The sequence below is a fragment of the Ceratotherium simum genome, chromosome 26 (genome assembly GCF_057802395.1).
Source record: "Ceratotherium simum simum isolate JZ-2026a chromosome 26, ASM5780239v1, whole genome shotgun sequence".
NCBI lineage: Eukaryota > Metazoa > Chordata > Mammalia > Perissodactyla > Rhinocerotidae > Ceratotherium > Ceratotherium simum.
The window spans coordinates 43,059,884-43,083,393 of NC_141925.1; the positions used below are offsets into that span (position 1 = coordinate 43,059,884).

General features: G+C 49.6%; 2 protein-coding genes across 4 annotated transcripts in view; one reads left to right on the forward strand and one right to left on the reverse strand.

Annotated features, from left to right (window-relative positions):
• Nucleotides 1-2,152: 2,152 nt before the first annotated feature.
• On the forward strand, nt 2,153-4,846 carry FZD9 (frizzled class receptor 9). The gene has a single exon (XM_004442166.2). It carries the CDS (start codon nt 2,153-2,155, stop codon nt 3,926-3,928), a length of 1,776 nt encoding a protein of 591 aa, XP_004442223.2. The 3' UTR covers nt 3,929-4,846.
• Nucleotides 4,847-8,906: 4,060 nt separating this feature from the next.
• Nucleotides 8,907-23,510, reverse strand: part of BAZ1B (bromodomain adjacent to zinc finger domain 1B) — a 66,248-nt gene continuing 51,644 nt past the window's right edge. The window contains exons 14-20 of one of the 3 annotated variants that reach the window (XM_087417727.1): nt 18,998-19,145; nt 17,769-17,916; nt 15,816-15,931; nt 12,774-12,919; nt 11,476-11,579; nt 10,771-11,143; nt 8,907-10,243 (exon numbers count right to left, since the gene is read on the reverse strand). In XM_087417727.1, the coding sequence (XP_087273853.1) occupies nt 10,786-11,143; nt 11,476-11,579; nt 12,774-12,919; nt 15,816-15,931; nt 17,769-17,916; nt 18,998-19,145 (1,020 nt within the window). In that variant the 3' untranslated portion in view covers nt 8,907-10,243; nt 10,771-10,785. The other 2 variants (XM_087417728.1, XM_087417729.1) reach the window with 2 other exon arrangements.

The following is a 23,510-nucleotide window of genomic DNA, read 5'->3' on the forward strand; positions in this document are numbered from 1 at the left end:
TTACAGCCACTGCCCCGACTCCTTCCTGGGCTCCACCACGCGCCAGGCTCTACAGCAGGGCGGTGTCAGCTGAGCTGGGCCACCTGGGCAGGTGCCCGTCCTCTGGTGGTGACAGGCAGCCTCATGCAGTGGAAGAGCCTGAGTGCCAACCCTGATCTTTGTGAGCTGTGTAATCTGAGCGAATATCTTGAGTTTTCCGAGCCCCAATTTCTCATCTGTAAAATGGGCACCGAATTCCTTGCAGGACTGTTATGAGGGTTAAAAAGATCCCTGTGTAAAATGCCTGGCCAGGGCCCACCTGACTAACCCGCAGTCAGTTTCCTAGCTCCCCCACAGTGCAGATGACTCCCTCAGTCACGCATCCTCTAAGCTTCCCCAAGCAGTTGCTAGGGTACCTGGACCTGTGCTGAGCACTCAGGGGAATCGGAGTCTGAGTCCTCCAGGTAATCCTAGGCCGAGGAGTGAGGGCAGACAGGGTGGGTAGGGGGCAGGGGTGGGGGGACGGCAGGGCCCCTTGGGTGGCCTGCTGGGTGGCACTTGGGTTTCAGCAGCAGAGCTAGCTGGGAACCATGTTGGGAATCCGGCTGGGCAGAGGCGGGAGGGCTGAGGTGCTCTGGGACTCCAGGAAGCCCCCCACAACCCCAGCCCTACCTGAGTGTGTGAGGGCGGGGTGGGGTGGGCAGCTCAGCGGTCTCAGTCTCAGCCCACACTCACCAATTGTCAGCTCTCACTGGCAGGCTGAGCCGTATCCCCAGGGAGTCATGATTACTGCTCTGTGCAGTGCCTCGGTGGTCCCATCTGTACCACAGGAGGGGCAGTCCTCCCCCCGCCACTCTTTAGGAAGCAGGGGGAGCAATAATCTGGTATCCTCTTGATGGCTCTCAGGTTTACATGAGGAGGGTATGAGGTGCGCTCCGAAGGCATTGCACGGGAGGTCACTGTCCATCGTCCGGGGCTCTGTGGGCACAGGAAGGAGAACGGGGCTCTTGGGGCCCTGGCGAGGTGGGGGTGGTTCAGGCAGTGCCGGACAGCTGCAGGCTCCTGGGACAGAGAGGAATTCACAGGGAATGCTCTGTGCCACGGAGCTCAGAGGACAGGGGGCGGGGTGGGGGTGGGGGTTGAAATAGAGTCCTCCAGCTCTGTGGGAAGCAGTTTCTAAGCGGGTCCCAGAGGTGTCGAGGGGGTGCCCCAGAGAGAGCAGGCCTCCCCGGCTGACAGGGTGACAGCACCTCTCCCGAGGGGAGCTCGGCAGCCTTGTGAAATGGGTACGAGGTCCCGAGTCAGATGTCACAAACGCAACATTTAATAGCGTTATGTCCTTGGATATGTCGCCCCTCTCTGAGCCGCGGTTCCCCGACCTGGGAAAGGGGTAGCGTACCCTTCCTGGATTGCCGGGAAGAGGCAATGAGGTCAAGCGTGCAGAGTGACCAACAAGCAGCACGTGCGCAACAAATGAGTTGTGAATTTTTACCGTAGGATCATCTGCCTGTTCTACAGAAAAGGAAACTCGGGCTCAGAGAGAAGAGCCCAAAGTCACATACAACCAGTCAAGGGGCAGGGGCTGCACTTGAACTGTCACTGAGTACAAGGCCGAGGCTTCCCATGCGCGGAAGCCTTAGAAACAGTCTCCCCGCCTGGGGTAGAGAGGCGAGCCGGTGTGGGGGGACAAGGGGATCTTCCGGCTGACTGTCCTGTTGCGGGGAGAGGTTGGGCAGCAAGGGAAGGGGAAGAACCGAGTGTGAGCGGGCAGACGAGGTGGCACCCACACCAGGCCCCGCTGGACCGCGTCCGGGTGGGTGTCCCCGCGCGGCTGCGAGGCGCGGCGCCTTTAAAGCCCGGCGGGGGCGGGCCCGGCGCGCGGAGGTCCCGCCCCTGGGCGTGTCCTCCCGACGCCCCGCCCCGAGGCTGGTAGCGGCGGCCCCGGGAGGCGGCGCCGGCTCTGGCTCCGCCGCCGCTCGAGTGGCAGCGGCGGGGGCGGCTCGGCGGGCTCGTCGCCTCCTCTCCCTCCGGCGGCTTCCCCGCGCGCTGCCCAGGGCGGCCGGCTCCGCGATGGCCCGCGCCCCGCGACGTGGCGGACGGGCACGGGGGCGCTGGACGGCGCGGCCCGAGTGAGCCGAGGCCGCCCTCCCGCCCTCGGCCGGGGCCGCCCGGGATGGCCGTGCCGCCGCTCCGCCGGGCGCTGCTGCTGTGGCAGCTGCTGGCGGCGGGCGGCGCGGCGCTGGAGATCGGCCGCTTCGACCCGGAGCGCGGGCGCGGGCCAGCGCCGTGCCAGGCGGTGGAGATCCCCATGTGCCGCGGCATCGGCTACAACCTGACCCGCATGCCCAACCTGCTGGGCCACACGTCGCAGGGCGAGGCGGCCGCCGAGCTGGCCGAGTTCGCGCCGCTCGTGCAGTACGGCTGCCACGGCCACCTGCGCTTCTTCCTGTGCTCGCTCTACGCGCCCATGTGCACCGACCAGGTCTCGACGCCCATCCCGGCCTGCCGGCCCATGTGCGAGCAGGCGCGCCTGCGCTGCGCGCCCATCATGGAGCAGTTCAACTTCGGCTGGCCGGACTCGCTGGACTGCGCCAGGCTGCCCACGCGCAACGACCCGCACGCTCTCTGCATGGAGGCGCCCGAGAACGCCACGGCCGGCCCCGCCGAGCCCCACAAGGGCCTGGGCATGCTGCCTGTGGCGCCGCGGCCCGCGCGGCCCCCCGGCGACGGAGCCCCCGGCCCGGGCGGCGGCGGTACCTGCGAGAACCCCGAGAAGTTCCAGTACGTGGAGAGGAGTCGCTCGTGCGCGCCGCGCTGCGGGCCCGGCGTCGAGGTGTTCTGGTCGCGGCGCGACAAGGACTTCGCGCTCGTCTGGATGGCCGTGTGGTCGGCGCTGTGCTTCTTCTCCACCGCCTTCACCGTGCTCACCTTCCTGCTGGAGCCTCACCGCTTCCAGTACCCAGAGCGCCCCATCATCTTCCTCTCCATGTGCTACAACGTCTACTCGCTGGCCTTCCTCATCCGCGCCGTGGCGGGAGCCCAGAGCGTGGCGTGCGACCAGGAGGCGGGGGCGCTCTACGTGATCCAGGAGGGCCTGGAGAACACGGGCTGCACCCTCGTCTTCCTGCTGCTCTACTACTTCGGCATGGCCAGCTCGCTGTGGTGGGTGGTACTGACGCTCACCTGGTTCCTGGCAGCTGGCAAGAAGTGGGGCCACGAGGCCATTGAGGCCCATGGCAGCTACTTCCACATGGCGGCCTGGGGCCTGCCGGCCCTCAAGACCATCGTTATCCTGACACTGCGCAAAGTGGCGGGGGATGAGCTGACTGGGCTCTGCTACGTGGCCAGCATGGATGCGGCTGCGCTCACGGGCTTCGTGCTGGTGCCCCTCTCCTGCTACCTGGTACTGGGCACCAGCTTCCTCCTGACCGGCTTCGTGGCCCTCTTCCACATCCGCAAGATCATGAAGACAGGCGGCACTAACACGGAGAAGCTGGAAAAGCTCATGGTCAAGATTGGCGTCTTTTCTATCCTCTACACCGTGCCTGCCACCTGCGTCATTGTTTGCTATGTCTATGAACGCCTCAACATGGACTTCTGGCGTCTTCGGGCCACAGAACAGCCATGCATAGCACCCACCATGCCCGGAGGCCGGAGGGACTGCTCGCTGCAAGGGGGCTCGGTGCCCACCGTGGCTGTCTTTATGCTCAAAATCTTCATGTCGCTGGTGGTGGGCATCACCAGCGGTGTCTGGGTATGGAGCTCCAAGACTTTCCAGACCTGGCAGAGCCTGTGCCACCGCAAGATGGCAGCTGGCCGGGCCCGGGCAAAGGCCTGCCGGGCCCCCGGGGGCTATGGCCGTGGCACCCACTGCCACTATAAGGCCCCCACTGTGGTCTTGCACATGACTAAGACGGACCCCTCTCTGGAGAACCCCACACACCTCTAGGGACACAGGCCTGCAAGGGGCGGCTGTTGCCCCCTCCTAGCCCCCCCTGGAGGAGACAGCTGTCTAGCAGCTGCCCAGCTGTCAAGGTCAGGCAAGTGAGTGCAAGGGGGCTGAGGACCAGGGCGGGCTGACTCTCCTTGAGCCCTCACTTGTCAGGACCCAGTGAGGCTCAGTCCCCAGTCGCCTAGTGCAGGGAGTGGGCCTGGCTGAGTCCCCACAGGGTCCTGGGGGAGCATGTGGAGAGGAGGAGCAGCAGAGGGGGGCGTGGTCCAGCAGGGAGTTTATTTAATGATGTAATTTATTGTTGAGTTTCTCCGGAAGCTGTAACTGGAATAAACCCCCGTGTGGCACCACTGCGTCCTCTCTGGGCTGGAAAGGGGGGAAGTAGAAGAGGGAGGGCCCTGCAGGAGTCTCCCTTGTGACAGAGCTGGGAGTGGGTGCTGGGCTCATCTCTGGCTCCCCACCAATCAGGAGGACAGCCCCTGTGGAACAGCTGTATTTTGCAGGAGTCCCAGATTCTAGGTGTGTGTTTTGGCCTCTCGCCTGTCTTCGCTCCTTTTGGCAACCTGCTTGCTTATCTCTGAGTCCTGGGTTCCTGCTTCTCAAAGTGAGACTGGGCTGCCTGCCAGGACACTCAGGGAATCCCCTGGGATGACACCCCACCTCTGGCCCTGGGGAGTCTATCCTGTTTTGGGGCTACACAAATGTCCTCATTTGTGTAGAAAATGAGGGCATCAGCCTGTCTCACAGGTTCCCTCAGAGGCTCGGGACCAGCTCCCACTGTCTCCTGTAGACCCATCCTGTTGTCCCCTCCCTGGGACCTGAGGGCTGAGGCTGGAGTCTGACTGTCCTCATCGCCTTCAAAGATTGCTGGTGTGTCCACCTCACTCCTTGGGACCCTAGTCAGGGCCCCACCCCACTCCCTCACCTCTCTGGGTGGAGAGGATTTGGGGCTGGACTGGTCTGTGGGCATCTTGGTAGCACAGACAACATGGGCGTAGAGATGAGGAGCCCTTGAGTATAGTGGGAAAAGGGCCCCAGCTCCTGAAGGGCTGTGGGAAGGTTTGAGGTGCTGAGCAGCAGTGAGAAATGGGACAGGTGCAGGGAGTCTGCTGGCTCCCGAGGCCACTTGCACATTTGTGTACTGGGCGGTAGGAAAAGGTACCGTGTGTATGTGTGCTGGGGAAGCCCAGGGCTGCTGGGACCTGCACTGTCTCTGTCCACTATAACGTGTGTATGTAGCCATCCCGGAGACCCCTATCAGGTTGGGCTCAGACCCCAGAGCCCCATCTTGGCCTCTGCTTTGGCCACTGTGACTCCAGCCAGGTGAGGATCTTGGTTACTGTCCCTGGGTGCATAATACAGAGCCAGCATTCACTGTCACTGCCAGGAGGCCCCAAGGGTCCAGCTCTGCTGCCAGCCTCGCTTTAGAGCCAAGGGGAGGCCCAAGGTCGACTGTTCATAGCAGTAGTGGGGCTGAGCCCCCAAACCCAGGGCCTCTCGGCCAGAGCTCTTTGCCCTGCACCAACCGCCAATCTCACAGGTTGAAGAAAGAAGCCAGATGAAAATCAAACAGGTGGTGTCAAATCCCCAGAAGACAACTCCCTCAGTTGAGGAGGGTTAACGGCTGTCCCTCACCACAAGGAACAGTACAGACCCCAGGGGCATTTTACCATCTTTGCTTGTGCATTTCCTGCACGAGGAACGTCCTCCTCATCTAACTCCCTCCCCTCTAATAGAGCACTCAGTAGGTCCCCGTGCCTTCTTCGACCCACAAAGCTGCGTGACCCTAACACCTTGTAACGCTCCCTATGAGGGTCCTAGACTGCGAGACAGAAGGAGCTTATTTAAGGCGACTGGGGCCCACGTGGGCAGTGGCTGCATTGCCCTGGGCTCACAGGCCAGGTTTGCAGGGAGCAGAGCTGAAGCTGCTAAGGGCCTGCACCAGGACAGGGGCAGCCCCAGCTAAAGGAGAGGATTCCGGAGACTGGGGAAGGGAAGGAAAGTGCTGTGTGTATGGGCAAAGGGGGGACGGGAGGGGAGCATCAAGCGTGGCACCAGTTCACCCCTATTCCTTGCCAGTCAGTGGACGGGGGCGGGGTGGTGCTTGGCTGTGTTCTGCTCAGCGGAAACAAGACTGGCTTCCAGAACAACTGGGATAGGAGGGCGGGGGGGACGGGAAGGGGGGCAGTGTAGTCAGGATGGGCCCCAAGGGGGCTCTGCTTTGAGGCTGGGCTGGTTCACATGGGCCGGGACTTGGGAGGGGGGAGGGCGGGCCTTGCCAGCTAAGGCTTCTCAGCACTGGAAGGCACTACGGAAAAGTCCCATACCCTGGAGGAAAAGGAAAAAGTAAACATTTAGTAAAGACCTTGTACAGAAGTCCTCCATTTGATCCTCCTCTCCCCATTTTACAGACAGGGAAGTGTTTGGAGGGCTTGGCTGGCTCCAGATCACGCTGCCGGGCAGTCCGGGGCCTCCAGAGCCTTGCGACTTCCACCACACCATGGGTTCCCTCCTTGGGGGAATGGCAGGTGTTAGAACCTCTGGCGGTTCTGTCCAGAGAAACCCCTCCCACAGCAGGACCTCCCCACACCCCCAAAAAGGAAATCCCACAGCCCAAGAAAAACGCCTCAGAAACCAATATGTGCTGGCCTGCGCATTGTGCACCCCGGCCCCTGCCCTCAGTGCTCTGGTGGCCCAGCACGTGGCTCTTCGGGGCAGCATGTCTGTGTGCCCATGTCCATCCGGGCTGAGCCTGTCCATGTGGTCTGAGCTTGTGCCTGGGAGGGCCCAGGTTAAGGGAACTTCTTAGCCCTGACCTCAATATTAGTTCCAGGGAAACAATCCCAAGTTCACAGGAGTCAGCAGGCAGGATCCTGACTGAGGTCAGCCTGAGGAGAGGCCCCAGGGGTCAGTAGCTGCTCTCACCCCTGGCTCCTAGTCCCACCCTGGAGGAAGCAGCTCCAGGACTTGGGGTAGGTGGGGGCAGTCCAGGGTGTAAAAAGGCCTGAAGGCCCTAGGCAGGGGTGGTCATGGCAGCAGTAACAGAAGGGCAACCTTTTCTTCCTACCTGGCTTGAGTTTCTCCCTCCATATCCTGCTAAGGAGACCCTGGCTCCCTAGCAAGCGGGAGACATGGTTTCCTAGTGGAAGAGGGACTGCCCCTGAGTGTCCCTGGTTGCTCTGGAATCCAGACACCACCTCACTGCCACCCTGACAGCATCCCCTCCCCAGAGACAGGGTTCCAGGAGAAAGAAGAGTAGGCGGGACGAGGGAGAGACCTCAGTTGATTCCAAAAGTAATGATTCAGAACCCTGTCCTCAGGAAAGTTCTCTTGTCCTCATTTGCAGTAGTCAACCCAAATTAGGTGGCTCACCCCAAGGTCACACCCCTGGTAGGGAGGAAGGGGCTGAGATGGCTGAAAAAGACCAGGATATAGACACTAGATGAGGTGACATGGCCCCATAGGCACTATCCTAGTGTAGCCTAAGAAACCCACTTGAGGAACAGGACTTCACAGATGCGGGCTGGGAGCCCCGAGTCCAAATGTGATTGTGTAGAAACTGCTTAGAGGTAGCCCAGCTCCCTTTTCCAGAACTTAAGGGCCAGTCAAATTTGATTTGACCTTGGGGCAAACCACTTCCTCCCCTGCAGGACTGAAAATCCCCAAGTGCTCAGCACAGGCCTGGCTCGAAGCCCACACTCACCAAGGCCACAGAGCGAGTCAGTGGCAGAACCCACACCCAGGGCTTAGGTTTCTTCCCACTGACCTTCTGCTGTCCCCGATTCAGCTGGTCAGGAACTGGCAGTCTCACATCCCAGTACATGGGATTATGCAGTGGTGCTGAAACATCTTTGAATTTCATAGGCAGGTTGCCAGACAGCAGTGACTTATTCGAATCACCACTCTGACTTTATAAAAAATAAATGAAGCCATAAATAAAACAAGATTGGCTATGTGGTAGAATTGTTGAGACTGAATACCTAGTAATTCATTATAATTTTCACTCTTTTTGTGTATGTTGGAAATTTTCCTTGAAATGGGACGGTTTTTTTTTTTTTAATTTTATTTATTTATTTGCCCCCAAAGCCCCAGTAGATAGTTGTACATCATAGTTGCACATCCTTCTAGTTGTTGTATGTGGGACGCGGCCTCAGCATGGCCGGAGAAGCAGCGCGTCGGTGCGAGCCCGGGATCCAAACCCCGGGCCGCCAGCAGCAGAGCATGCACACTTAACCGCTAAGCCACGGGGCCGGCCCTGGAAGGGTTTTAAAATGTCAAGAGTTCCTCCAAAATTAAGTGCTCAAGGACTACACAAATTACCATAGTGAAGCCTTAAAAAATACTTGCCCCTAATTCCTAAAAGTTTCAAATGAAATTTTGGGGGGGTTTAGACAGAGACAAGGCTAGGAGAGGCTTGAAGGTCATGCTTCGATTACCCAGGGCATCAGAAATCTCTCCCGGAAGCAAAGAAACGCAGTAGATGGATCTGACTTGTGGTTAAAAAGATGAAGGCAGAGGGGCCGGCCCCATGGCAGTGGTTAAGTGCGCGCGCTCCGCTACTGGCTGCCCGGGTTCGGATCCCAGGCGCACACCAGTGCACTGCTTGTCCCACCATGCTGAGGCGGCGTCCCACATACAGCAACTAGAAGGATGTGCAACTATGACATACAGCTATCTACTGGGGCTTTGGGGGGAAAAAGGGGAAAAAAGGAGGAGGATTGGCAATAGATGTTAGCTCAGGGCCGGTCTTCCTCAGCAAAAAGAGGAGGATTGGCATGGATGTTAGCTCAGGGCTGATCTTCCTCACAGACACACACAGACACACAGACACACACACACACACACACACACACACACACGAAGGCAGAGATCCTCTCAAACCTGAAGAAGTGGTTCCAAGAGTCAACGGGAAACCAGCGCTTGGGACTGCCTATCCACTCCCACCACCAAGAGCACAAAGAAAGGTTCACCAGAATCATTTCTTCTTTATAAACACAAGTACATAATGTTTATTTGAAATTCCAATTTATTACAAGTTTACCCTTTAATGGGGCCCTTCCTCCTTCAAGACCATTAAAAAACAACAAACATTTCAGGTGTCACTGAAGTGGGAACACGGGTTTCTCACTGTTAACAAGAACAGACTGGCTCTAGGGTAAAAAACAGAGGAAGGTGTTGGTGGCTGGGATTATGAAATTGTAACGTCAGTGCTAACTCCAAGCCTGTGGGAGAAGGGACGGTAAACCTAGCCAGCAGCACTGGAACAAATCCCCCAAGTCCCTGGGCGAGGAGGACAGGGACCACACCTTGAATTTTGATATTATGAGGGTTTATTCTCAAGTTCTATGAGTTGCAATCCCCTTGGTGGACTTCTTTTCCCTTAATTTAAATAGGTACAGAAGAGCTTAGGTGCTCAAATTTTCCAAATTCAAAGTTGATAGAAAAGAAAATAAACCCTGTTTTGCATTTTTATCAAAATCTGCCATAAAAGGGAAAGATGACTACAAAGTTTTGCCTAAATCTAACTACTAGCGCTAGAGTCACTGTGGGAAGGGGCTATCTGAGCTTCTCCTCCCTTCCCTCCTCCCATCCCCCACTGACACTGACCACTGAAAGATTCACGTTCTCAGGGAGTTCCAAGTTTGTGGCCAGAACAGGCATGGAAGGAGGCGGAAACAGCCACTAGGGGAGGCAGAGGGACACCCCTGTCCCCACCAGGTGCCACTGCTTGCCCTGATAAGCCTCCAACCCAACTTCTCTGAAGGAGAGAAGATGGGCTGAGGGAGGAGATGAGGCAAAGTAAAGCAAACACATTATCATATAAATTGTACTGTACATGTGCCAAAGCAAGATGACAGAAATATTTTACAAGATGTTCTTTATACAATATCACTGCTGAAACAAGCAACTTTTAATAACTAGAAAAGTCAATTTAAAAAAAATTAAACATTGAAATTCTTCCTGCTTTTCTTCTGCTCCCCTAAGAGCTTGTCTGGTATGTGGGTGGGCTGGGCTCCAACACCCCTCTGGCCAGATCCATCAAAGTAAAGGTTATATGCATGATTATAAGCAGGACTCCAGTCTCTAAGTGAAGTGCCTTAGGTTTGGTTTTGTTTTCGTTTTTTTTTTTTTTTGGAGAGGCTGAAGTGGGGGTGGGAGTGGGGAGAGAGCTATCACAAAGAAGGGGAGGGGTAGTCGGGAATGACTCCAGGACATGTCCCTTTACTCTGCCAAGATCAACTCAAAAGACCACGACTGTTTCATGATGCTGGTGAATACAGAATTCTGTATGGCACTCACCGATACCGTCACCTGAGAGGGACAGGGAGGAAGAGACAGAGGGCGGGCTTAAAGAAACAAGACTGTGTATAAATATAGATTAAAAAAATCAAGACTACCTTCCCAATTGGCCTGATTACCCTTGATCCTTCTACGTAATACAATAATCCCTCCCCTGGAGACCAGAGGGCTTGGCACTGCTTGGTGGCCAAAGTGGGAGAGACCTTAGGAAAGAAGAAAGGAAAAGGAATTGGGTTCACAAGAAAAGCGGTACCCTTAGACTCTTCTTGGAAACTCTCAGAAAGAGGGGTTTAGGCCATCTTCCACCCATAACATTTCTGGGCAGAGACCACCAACCCAGTTTTAGGCTCTCCAAAGAGCTCTGCTTGATTAACGCCCTATGGAGAGTTGTGGAAACACAGCACAAGCTTGGGATGACAGGCATTTCTGGACTCCCTGTGATCTCCCTTCCACGTTCTTCTCCATCTACCTACGTCTCTGGCCTCCCTCCCACCCTCCCTTGCTCTCTCCCTCGATTCCCCTAACTTCAGCTCCCTTACCAGGGCCCTGCCTCTCTATTTCTTCTGTCTTCGTCCCCTGGACTGTCCAATGGGTTCTGGCTCACTGTCCCCTTCATCTTCAGCAAGCCGATCGGGAAACTTCTTGCGTTTCCTACGGACATATGGGTGGCCAGGAAGGTGTTTATGCAACAGAGCCACCAGACACTGTTCTGTCTTCACCACGCAGTTTAGCACATGGCTGCCTTGGCAGTTGTAAAGCTCAGCATTGGTAAACACTTGCTTCAGGTCGGTAAGAAACTCCTGCACAGAGTGGTAGCTCCCACAGGAACATTTGTTCTGCATTGTCTGGAAGTCCATGGGGTGGGTGATCACGTCATAGTAGTCCTCAGCCTCATCTCTGGTCACGGGCTCCCTGTGGAGAAGAACCAAATGGAGATATTAGCACAGCAGTTGAACACAACTGACAGAAACCTTGTTATCAAACCACCAGCCACAGAATGCCCACTCCTGCTGGGATCAGCCAAGTAGCACGCATAGAGAAGGTGTGGTCATCTTGTACTAAGAGCTGTCTCTATCAGTTTGGGAAGCTAATTCACCTGCTACTGAGACATGTCCTGAAAGGAAGGATCAGGGTTGTTCCTAGGGGTTCAGCTTACCGCCCCCTTAGCCAGCTGCCTTATTTGAATGCTCTTAGAACCTACAAGGTTGGTCCTACTTCTCTGTGCTTGAGGACACAAAGCTCACCTGAAGGGCCAGCTGAAGCGGTACTTCACAATCTTGTGGAGGATCTCTTCACACTTCTGCAACTCCAAGCTTTGCCTCCGGGAGCTCCGCTTGGTCTGAAGCACCTGGCACCAAAGAATGAAGACATGTTATTATAGGTCCGAGAGAAAAAGAAGAGTAGACAAGGCAGAAAATGTACATATCTACCTAAGAAAAAAAAAGAAAAGAAAAAAAGAGTTGAACCATTTTCTTGGAGCAGAGACGGTCAAACTCATCTGACACTCCAGTCAGGGAGCGCTCTAGGCAAGGGGCAAGCATCTTCCCATCAGCCCCGTGCCTCCTCCCTGGTGGGTGGCGGTCAAAGAAGCAGGGGGCAGGCAGCAGCTGCTGTATTACAGCAGTCCTGCTAGAGGTCAGCTAAAGAGGGCCACTGTCAACAGGGCACTAGCCCTCTGAGAGCACATGGACCTGGGGTTATGGTAACACCGCAGATGAGTAGAAACAAGCAACTGCAGAAAACCAGATGGGTTACGGGGACCACCAGCAGCCAATTTTGTGGGGGTGGGATGTCTGAAGGAAGAAAAGCAAGAGGTAAAATGCCGTTCCTGGGCTCTCTGCCGCAGGCATGTGGGAACTAAGCGGCTACAGAGAAAGGGGTGGGGCCTCCCCTGCAGGTAGCCATGACAGCCCGTGACTCACAGCGGAAGGAGAGCCCCGGAATTGAAGGAGTCAGGGCTGGGCAAGCAGGAGGACCTCTCAAGGCCCTGTGAGCTTCCTAATGGCTTGCTTTATGCCCCCAACCCACCCCTAACCCCAATTTGATTGTGTCAAAACAAGCAAGTTTAAGAGCCTCTTTTGTTCTTTAAAACTCAAGTAAAATCTAAAGCAAAACCATTACAATTACATTGGCTGAGGAGCAGAGGGGAGGGTAACGTCCCTCCCATAACAACTGTCAGCAAAAGACCCAGGAGTAAGTGAGGCTCCAAATTGCTGACATTCCCACAACAGAGACCCAACCCCTCTGAGCCACTGGAGACACATGGATACTATTTTAAAATCCTTAATAAGTCGAGGGCTGCCTGTTAAGCAGAGGAGACAACGCTTGCAGGCTACAGCAGGAGAATGCCGGACATAGCTGTTCCTGGAGGACCTGCTGCCTCCATCTGCCTACAGGCCCACCCATCTGCCTAATCAGCGTCCAAAGTTAGGGAGGAGGGAGGAGAGGGGGAGGCTCCCACCTGTCGCCTGATGAATTCCTAATGCTGGAGTGGGGGATAAGAAACAGAAACACCAGAGAGAGGACAATAAAGAATTCTTACCAGCTCATCAACCTCAGCATCGTCCACAGGTGGTGCCTTCGGCTGAGACCTCCTGGTAGGATGCGGCTTCTTACCTGGTCGTCGGCCTGGCCTTGCCACAGGGGGGATGACACCCTGCTTGCCCCGGACAGTCTTTCGAGGTCTCACTGAAATAAAAAATACGGATTCAGAGCAGAACAACTGAGGATAAAGGGAGCATGTCTATGGAATGAGGAGATCATCTGGACGAGCAAAGCGAGTGCTTCCTTTGCACCTTATCAAGTGCTCTTGCTGTTTATCTCTTGTCCTACCTAACAGCACACTTTAAAAGCAGCAGAAGTAGATGAAGAATAGATACCTTTCCTCAACTGCAAAAACCTTTTAAAAAGAGTCTCTTCAGAAGGCCAGTTCCTTCAATATGTCTATCCTCTGCCCCCACCCTGTTCAGTTACTCCCAGAATGAGGCCCTTGAAGAGTCAGTTGTAAACTGACTCACTCAGGAGAGGCCATTTGCTAATAAGTCTGCCTGGAATTCCGGCAGCCCAAGCTCAGCCTCAGAGAGTGCGTATGAGATAGAACCGTAGAAGAGATCCTGTTTCATGATTCCCAGAGTTATCCTACACTCACCATCACAATCTTTTCAGAGAAAAATCAATACTTATGTGAAGTACTTATGTGAAGTATTCGTCATTGAATCCCACTTAGGATTTAGCCCCAAGTCCTGCTTTCTTACATTTCTGAAAACCCTAGACGGTCGGCCAGGCCACTGCCCAGGATCCCCAAAGAGAATAAAGAATACAAAGGCACTTGGGGCCGGCCCCGTGGCTTAGCAGTTAAGTGCGCGCGCTCCACTACTGGCGGCCCGGGTTCAGATCCTGGGCGCGCACCGACACACTGCTTCTCCGGCCATGCTGAGGCCGCGTCCCACATGCAGCAACTAGAAGGATGTGCAACTATGACATACAACTATCTACTGGGGCTTTGGGCGGGGGCGGGGAGGATTGGCAGTGGATGTTAGCTCAGAGCCGGTCTTCCTCAGCAAAAAGAGGAGGATTAGCATGGATGTTAGCTCAGGGCTGATATTCCTCACAAAAAAAAAAAAGAATACAAAGGCACCAAAGATTACCGTGTCTCAGGTTTAGAACAGGTGCTCAATGTCAGACAAACCAACATTCCTCAATATGTCCTCAGGGAGCAGTGCTCCATAAGGATTAGCTCAAGGCTTCTCCACTAAGCAAATTTTCCTTAGAAAGTAGGGAGGTGACATTTGGACAGAGATAGGGGTATACAGAGGCAATGATATAAAGAATCAATAAACAATGTTTTATACTCTACTTCTGAACCATGATGACCCTTTATTGGCTATTTTAGGGTCTCTAAGCTCAAGACCAGATTAGGAAGAGAAAGTAAGAATCTGATGCCACAGATGAAACTCAGGATGCTAGGGACAGCCACCAACCCAGGGCCTTGAGTTACACTAAAGAACTACATCTTTGGTGGCCTAAAAAAAAGGCAGAGTAGACAAAGGGCTCTGAAGTACCAAATAATTTCTAGATCCTTTTGGCAGACAAGGCCCTAGAAACCCAGAGGGAACAATTCCTCGGAAAGAGAGCAATAACTCAGAAGTATAAAGCAAGTACTTTGAAAACAAACAAAATCAGTACATTGCTATATTTAGAATCTATTCCTAGACAACCGTGCGTCCAAATCATGACTCTCTGGCCAGCAGACAATAGTCTCTGTCATGCAGGGTTAATGGACTACTTGTCTCCTTACCCTGGATACCTGGGAAATCATGCCCAGTGAACAAACAAAAGGAGCCTTATGGGAATAAGAGAAATTAAGGTCTCCCAAATTAAAACACTGCAGGATTGGGGAGATGGGAGCAGGTGTCCAGGCCCAAAGCCCTCAGGTTTTGGCAGCACCACTGCAGTAAGACACTGGTCGTGCCAAACATCCTCTCTCCTTATACCAAGTACGATTGTTCAGAATGCTATGATCTTGGGGACTATACCATCTCTCCAAAAGTTCCCCAAAATCTTTATCTGTGGTCTCTTTTACTAACCTACAAAGACGGGTATATTTTGCAAAGAGGGAGGCTCTTAAAAGGCTAGCCTGTAGGACTTTAGGTTTAACCACCAAAATTTGACAAGACTCTCAAAGACTCACGAAAAATGAACATGAGAGTAAGAGTAAACAAGGTAAGCATAAACGATGAGGCTCTTTTTTCCCTACTGGCATCTAGTAAGAAACAAAGCTGTGGGGCCAGCACAGTGGCATAGCAGTTGAGTTCACACGTTCTGCTTCAGTGGCCCAGGGTTCGCCGGTTCGGATCCTGGGCACGGACCCACTCACGGCTCATCAAGCCATGCTGAGGCAGCGTCCCATATAGAAGAGCTACAACTCTGCAACTATGATACACAACTATGTCCTGGGGCTTTGGGGAGGAAAAAGAAAAAGACGACGACTGGCAACAGATGTTAGTGCAGGGCCAATCTTCCTCAAAAAAAAAAAAAAAAGAAAGAAAGAAAGAAAGAAACAGATCTGTACCTTCCTAGCAACTATCCTAAGCCATGGAAAAACCAGTCTTCTCCTTTCAAAGTAACAAACTGACAATCCTGCACACTACAGGGAAGAGAAAATCACTGTAACCAGAGGAGAAACTACCTACCATGAAAGGACCAGTGCACCAGAGGCCAAGAGAACTGTTAGACATGGCAGTGGGCCTAGACCTTCCTTACCCGTTGTCCCCACACAGCAAGGGGTTCAGAACCAGCAGACTTGTCATAAACATACTTGGAGCCTTGAATGCCACTAAATCTTGGACTAAGTGGATCTGCCATAGGTTGATGTTCTTGACACCAAGACACCCAACCTCCTACTAGGAAGGTGGTTAAATGGCACCTTGAAAACCCATTTAAAACCATGGCAGCGGAGTCACTCCCAGCCACAACATGTGAGAAAAGGAAGATGGCGTGATGGTAACACTGGGTATCTACTGCCAACCCAGTCTTCTCAGTTAGCTTGGAAGATGGTGAGGTCAACTATCAAGGCAATACTTACATCGCAAACCCGCCACCTCATAATCTTCTTCTTCCTCCTCTTCTTCTTCCTCTTCTTCCTCTTCATCGCTCTCATCATTTTCACTGTCCTCAGAGGCAGACTCTTCAGTATAATTCCTGTGGGGAGGAAAGAGCATGTAGGAAACACGGTTCTAGGCCAAAGTAGTCCTAGAAAGGATAAAGTCCCACAGGGGGCCCAGCAACTTTTTCCTCTTCACAGACTAAACAGATCTGATGATGAGGGGAGGGAACCTGAATCTAGGCCAGGACACAGGAAACAGAATGAAAACTTAAGCTTCTACAGCATGCCTCTTCCAGCAGGCCCCAAATGCTTTGGATAAGACACCAATGGCAACAGAAATCAAGACCAAAATGCAATCCCACCCCTCCTCACACAAAACAATACAAAACTCTATTCCTTTTATCTCACAGAAACAGCCAGATAATGTAACATTTCAGGTATTAAAAGCTGTCCCCAACTCTGGGGTGGACTGAAAGGATAAACAGCCCAGACAGGTGTTACTCCACCTTGATGGCCCCCTTCCAGGAGCTGAAACAGCTTGCAGATGACCATAACATCAAAGCAATGGTAATACCAGCTCAGAACAGCTGGTCCAAAGCCCCACCATTTCAGGGTGGCGTGCCTCATCTCTCTAAGTGTAGCTGGAATGAAGTGAGAAATAACCGAGTAATACTGTTAGGTGGGGTCAGGATCAAACAGCTCTGCCCTTTCAAAGAGAGAACAAGCCAGAGTGCCTATAAGCTGCCCTTTTACAACCTTAAATTTCAACGTGGAAAACAACGGTATTAACTTGGCAAAATGGAGGAGTCTCCTCTTTAAGAGGCCATGTGTTTGGCCTTATTCGGATTGGAGTGAAGAACAAAGCACCACCTCCACTTTCAGGGCACTAACAATCTCATGGGAAGACAGTCACGTATAAAACTAACCATAAAGGCAAGAGGCACCAAATACTGTTTTAGAGATCAAAAGCTCACTTGGAACACAGAGGAGGAACAAAAGATCTTAAGGATGTACAGATATTTCAAAAAAGCAGTGAAATTTTAGGTAGGCCATGGGCAGTCTACCCAGGTGGGAGTGCCAGGGAGAGGAAATATTCCCAGCTGGGAAGAAAGCACAAGAGGCAAGGATGCATAATGAACAGTCCGTAACAGGCACACAAATATGGGAACAAAGGCTCATAAAACATAGGCTAGTATTGCATACTAAGAGTCTCAAGAGTTAGGGTAGGGAGTCTGGACTTTATTCTAGAGGCAATGGAAAGATTAAAGTTTTTGAAGATAGTGACATGAGCAGATCTTTGCCTTATGTAAAGCATTCTGGTATCACCACAAAAGCTGGATGGACAAGAGGGGAAAAGACATGAGGTAAGGAGTTGAGAAACCACTGAAGGGATGTAGGAGGTAAGAGATGTAGGAAGGCCAAATGACAGCAGGGACCATGGAGAATGGACAGTACGAGACTGACTCATAAGACTTCTGGACACTGAATTGAAAACATCTGGCAAATCAATGAATATGGAAGATGAGGGAGAGGAAGATGTCCAAGGTGACACCAAAGTTCTAATCACGATAAGGAAAGAAAACAATAGGTATGGGTAATGAAGGTAATGAGTTTCAGGACTTTTAAGCATTGGGTGGTTGCAGAAGTAATCACAAATTAAGAAGTGGGCAAAATGGAAGCAAAAGGCAGAGGGAGATATATTGTTATTTGAGAAGAAGGTATGATCAAGGAGATACAGAACACGGCTGGTAGTAAAAACTAGAAGTGTCAACATTAAGCTAAAATTAAATCAGAGCCCTTTGAACTCCTATTATAATACCTTAAATGATCAGACTCTGTACCCAAAGATGAACTTACAACTCTTTAGAGTTTGAATAACTGAAACTTAATTATAACATTTATTCATTTGCTTTTAAAAGAAGAAATTCTCACCTGCCACGGGAGTTGCGCCTGGCAGTAGCAGGCTGGCAAGCTGGGCATTGCCACTCACCATCTGGTACTTCATAGAGGGCCGGCCTCAGACAAAACAGGTGGAAGGCTTTATTACACTCATCACACAAGATCAGTTTGTCATCCTCACCTGCAAGGAGATCAACTTGTATAGCAGTGTCGGGAGCATGGCAACAGTCAAGGAGTTGTAAGAAAGAGCTGCTCACCCTCAATTAACACCATGGAAGAACAAACATTCTAGTATACCCCTCTTTTGTTAAATGCAGTCATTTTCTGAAAAGAAATACAGCATAAACTAGACTATAAGTAATTTAGGGCTCAGGTCTTCTGACTTACAACCCCAAATCTACCCAAGGCTAGGAGAGGACAGTTAACATTTAACTAAGAGGTAGCAAAAACCAGGTGACAGCAGGAAATTTTGCTGCTCCTCTCCCACTAAGAAACGAATCCCCCATGATGTATTACATTTTCTGCTCTTCTGCCTCCCCGACCCCGCAAACTATTCACAACTCATATCTGATATGGTTCTCTTAAACCGTTCACTTTCCCTACATTTGAAAATACACCGAACCAACTTGACATAGTCATATTTCTCCTCTCCAACCTTCATTCTAAATCAGTTTTTAGAGCAACTGAATGATTTTACATATGTCTTTTCATCCTTGGGAATTAAGTCCTAACAATTCACAAAATAACTTCAGCCACTGAGAAGTCAATCACTGGCAGGACTTTCCCCATGAAGTTTCTTTTACACATATGGGCTCTGAAAGCTCTCAACATTCAACAGTCCCAAATGTCTTGCTCTGTAGGACTCAGTGCTGGAAGGCCCAACCTGAGTGTTCTTCACAATGTACAAATACTGCCCTCTGCTGGTGGCACCAGTCTTACTTCATGGATGACTAAAACTCAGAGATGATAAAAAGAGATTCAAAATTTTAGGTTAACTAATTTTGCTCCCTGTGGAAAATTTAAAGAGTAGAGAGTACAACTGCTCTTATTTCATACTCAAAACTGAGGAACAAAGGGCCTGCTTTGATTTGTTCGAATGTGATTTAAAAGACCAGCATTTTATAGACTTTCAGGAAAAGATAAAATTTGTCCCACCACATTAAAAAATGGTGTACATAGAATTCTTTAGGGGAGAAAAGATCTTAGGAATGAAAGTCCTAGTCACTAATACACTCAGATAAGCAACTTTGATCTAAATATACCTTTCTTTCGACAAACTTTGCATCTAGCATTTTCTGCTGACATATCCCACTTGATACAGGCATCAAGCATCCCAAGTAGAACATGCATTCTGGAAAAGGTCTGAGCTTCACGGATTGCTGTCTTCCATTTTTCCAGAGCAGATGCAACCTAAACAGAAACCAAACCAGGCCAGTATTACTACAATGACCTCAAAGACATGAAATGTGGATTTTTCATGTAATACCGGCAGTATACACAGAGAGGACTAGGAATAGGTAAAGATACAACAGAATTCTGAGTACATTTACCTCCTAGAGCTCCTCCAGTCTAATCCATTTATCTTACAGAAGAAATCAAGGCTCTGAAGGGTGAAAAAAACTTGCCAGAGGTCACACAAAGAATTAAAGGGGAGAAATGACTAAAGATAGGTCTTTTCTAGTGAAATCCACTTAAAGATTCCATATCATTTAAATGTAGGAACACTTGTATTGTGCAAATGCTAGGATGCAACAATGTCATGCAGCTAATAAAACTTCAGTTAATGAGATCATCAGTTTCTACACTAATATGTGCCACAATCCCAGATTACAGGGCCTAGAAATAGTAAATATCATCTATACAGCATTCTACAATCCTTAAAAGTGTTAAGTACTGATAGGAAATATTCCTCTTGACTTTATCACCAACTTCTAACTTAAGTGAAAATGTCAGAGTCCCAAGAGTTAGCCCGACTTCATTCTGGGCAGTTACTCTCAGCATAACCTGCACTGCCTCCTCTCATCATCAGAAAATGCAAATTAATTTAGAATTAGCCAAGCAAAACATAGATAGGATGGAGGAAAATATAATCAGACATTTCAATGGTAAACACAACCCTCTCTCCTATAAAATATACATTCTAAGGAGGAACAGAAATGTCATTTTAAGAAGACACATTTATTTGTATTACTGTTTTATTAGCCAAAAGGTGATTTTTTGGATGTTTTCAGACTGCTTCTTGCCTAAATAATTAGGTGAGCATCCACGTAAACAAATGCCAAAATAGAGGCTATCATTCTCAGACAGTCAGAAAATACGACAGACACGGACAAGGTAAAGCTTAGGCAACACACCAGAAGCTGAAAAGCAAGGTTATCTTATTATCATCTACCTTGTGGAGGCCATATTGCTTAACTCAGTCATGGCGGAACTAACGTTAAGGTAGCAATGACTGCTACTTTTACAACCATTACAACTTGGCTAGCTCTAGCTAACTGACAACACCACTGATGGATGCTCTGGCCTAGGCAAAGAGGTCTATTTCAAGTAATATAGTCTTCCTCCTATAGGAAGTTAGCCTGAAAGGCCACAGGCTTTAAAAGTAGAGCTGCTAAGGGCCCGAGATCATTGAGCTGCTCCTGAAGCTGCGGTGTGAGGGCTGAGGGAGGCAAACAAAGGCTGTCTTCTCTCTTTCTTATAGATAGAGAACCACAGAGAGCCTTGTATGTGTAAATTTATGAATAACAAGGCTAAGCAATAATAAACACACCAAAAAATCTATTTAAACGGCTGCTAAACGTTCTAGTGGAAACTGACTCACTCCTCACTCCAACCTCCACTGTAGGTATTTCAACAACTGCCTTCGAAATTTCCTTCCTTCCTCTTCAGAGCTCCTCTGTAAAACGTGAGGTCCACAATCACAGCTGCCTTGCTGGTCTTCTCCCCTGATGTAATGGAGAGCTGACATACAGATACCACACATTCTCTTATTGTACTAACAACCCAAATCTCTTCAATGGAATATAAATTTTAAAATTTTAGGTTCCATTCTTTAAAAAAGTGCTACTGAGAACAGGCAGCGCATGGCCAAAATGGGCTTTGCTGTCCTCTAGTGGCCAGTCAGATGCACACAAGTATTCAAGAAAAAGTCATAGCATAAAGTACTGCTTTTTACTTATTTCCTACCTATAAATTATAAAATGTGAGCACTCAACAGCTCATCTGGCCTCATTAAAATAAAACAACTGAAAGATATCTTGGAAATAAGGTTATTTAACCTCATTTTTAAAAAAGATTTATTGATATAATTTATACATTAACAAGTTTACCTTGTAAAGTGTACAGTCAACAGTTTTTCATATATTTGCAGAGTTGTGCAACTATCAACATAATCTTAATTTTATAACATTTTCATCACCCCAAAAAGAAACACTGTACCCATTTGCAGTCATTCCCCATTCCCTACCTTAACCCACTCACTTCCACTGCCCTAGGCAATCATTAATCTACTCTTGGTCTATAGATTTGCCTATTCTGGACATTTCATATAACATGTGGCCTTTTGTAACTGGCTTATTTTTTTTTTTTTTTTTAAAGATTTTATTTATTTATTTTTTCCCCCCAAAGCCCCAGTAGATAGTTGTGTGTCATAGCTGCACATCCTTCTAGTTGCTGTATGTGGGACGCGGCCTCAGCATGGCCGGAGAAGCAGTGCGTCGGTGCGAGCCCGGGATCCGAACCCGGGTCGCCAGCAGTGGAGCGCGCTCACTTAACCACCAAGCCACGGGGCCGGCCCTGGCTTCTTTTATTGAGCATAATATTTTCTAGGTTCATCCACCTTGTAGCATGTAACAGTACTTCACTCTATTTTAATTGCTGAACAATATCCATTGTATGGATATATCACATATTGTTTATCCATTCATCAGCTGAGGGACATATGGATTGTTTCCATTTTTGGCCATTTTGAATAATACTGCTATGAACATTTGCGTAACATTTGTTTATTACTTTTTGTGGAAAGAAAGTTTGCCCAAGGTCTCAGAGTAATTTAGGGCCAGGTCTCCTTCAGTTCTCCAGATCCCCAATCCAATGCTCTTGGCATTATACATACTGGATAACCATTAGCATCCTGTTGTTATCCATTGAGTTATCCATCTAGAACAACCTAGACTCCAACCAGCCTCTAATTTTCAGGGCAAAAATATTTAGCACTCAAGATATGAAAAAACATCCTGTTTTCGTCCCATTGTACAAAATTCCAAACAGTTCAGCACGTTAAAAAAAACAAAAACACAAAACCCCCACCATATTCAAGACAGTGTTTTAAAAAAAAGATAATTAGCGGCAAGATAAAGTTTTGATATTCAACACTGGTGGCATCCAGTAAATGCTCTCTGTCTTGCAATGCTGAGGTTAGGCACACTACTCTGATGTAAAGTTCAATTTCTCTAGCATGTTTAAATAAAGTTGTTCCCTAGTTAGAAGTGAAAATAATAGAATCAGCGGGGAGCCAACTTATATGCAAGTAACCATTAACTCCTTTACTTTTACTAACAGTAAAAAGGTAGTATCATATCTTGGCCAGGATATAATGAGGCATCAGACCACATTCTTCCACAAAAGAACATTTAAAACAGAAAAACAGATAATCAGGTTCTCAAAACAAATGCATCCAAAGTAAAGAGAGAGCCTAACAGAACCCAGGATTTTGCCAAATCATACTATACCTTTCTCATTTAATGCAAGAAAATGAAATAAGCATTAAATATTTTAAATCATTGACTATTACAAGATGGGATTTGAGAGATAATTTACTTTTAAAAATAAGGAAACCGAAGCCCAGATTAGAGACTGATACTAGCTCATGCAACAACTTAGCACCTGCTGAAAAACCCCTGGCCTGTGCTAAGTGGAAACCTTCAAAGCAAAGGACAGCAGAAAATTTCAGAGCCACGGCAAAGTTGACCTCTGGTGGGGAACTGCGGGGCATAATGCCATTTTAATGGAGAACACTGTTGAACTACTTAGTAGGCAACCAAATTGATTTTCCAAGAAACTCCTCCATGCTTTCGATTTGTGTACTATGTGTCTGGGCCCCAAGGTTAAACCTTCAAAGTGCTCATATTTTCCTCCCCAATTAAGCTAAGAATCAAGTCTCACATGACAAGCTAAAAAGAGGTTACTTCACTATGGGGTTGAGTTTTACTAAAAAAGAACTTAATGAGAATTCTACAGCTACTAGTTCCTAATAAGAAAATGTTACCAGTAAAGAAATGGCAAGGAAAGATCACATCAAGAGACTCTTCTGTATAGAACTGAGTTAAAAACAAAACCCATGTAGTACTCAGCAAAGCTAAAACTTACGCCTAACAAGAAGACATTTAGACCTCATCTAGAAGGTTACCTGGATGTTAGATGGCTATTTAAAAGGAACACAGAGGAAGGCGAGAACTAAATCCCAGTAAGATAACGACATATGTGCGAAGCCTCTGAGTTTACATCATGAATTAATAGTTAAATCTTTATCTAACTGAATCTTAGTTCTCTGATCTGCTTACCTCTTACCCAAAATGATCTTGCTTGTACCACGTATCACCCTTGACCTCAGGAACAAACTTGGGGGGAACATGACAACTGTGTACAAATATCCGAGGAGCTGTAGAGTATAAACTCACTCTGTAAACTCAGAGGGCAAAACAAGGATCAGCCATCAATGACTAGAAGGCCAATTTCAGCTCAAATTAACAAAGCCTATGCCCCTTTGCCATGACC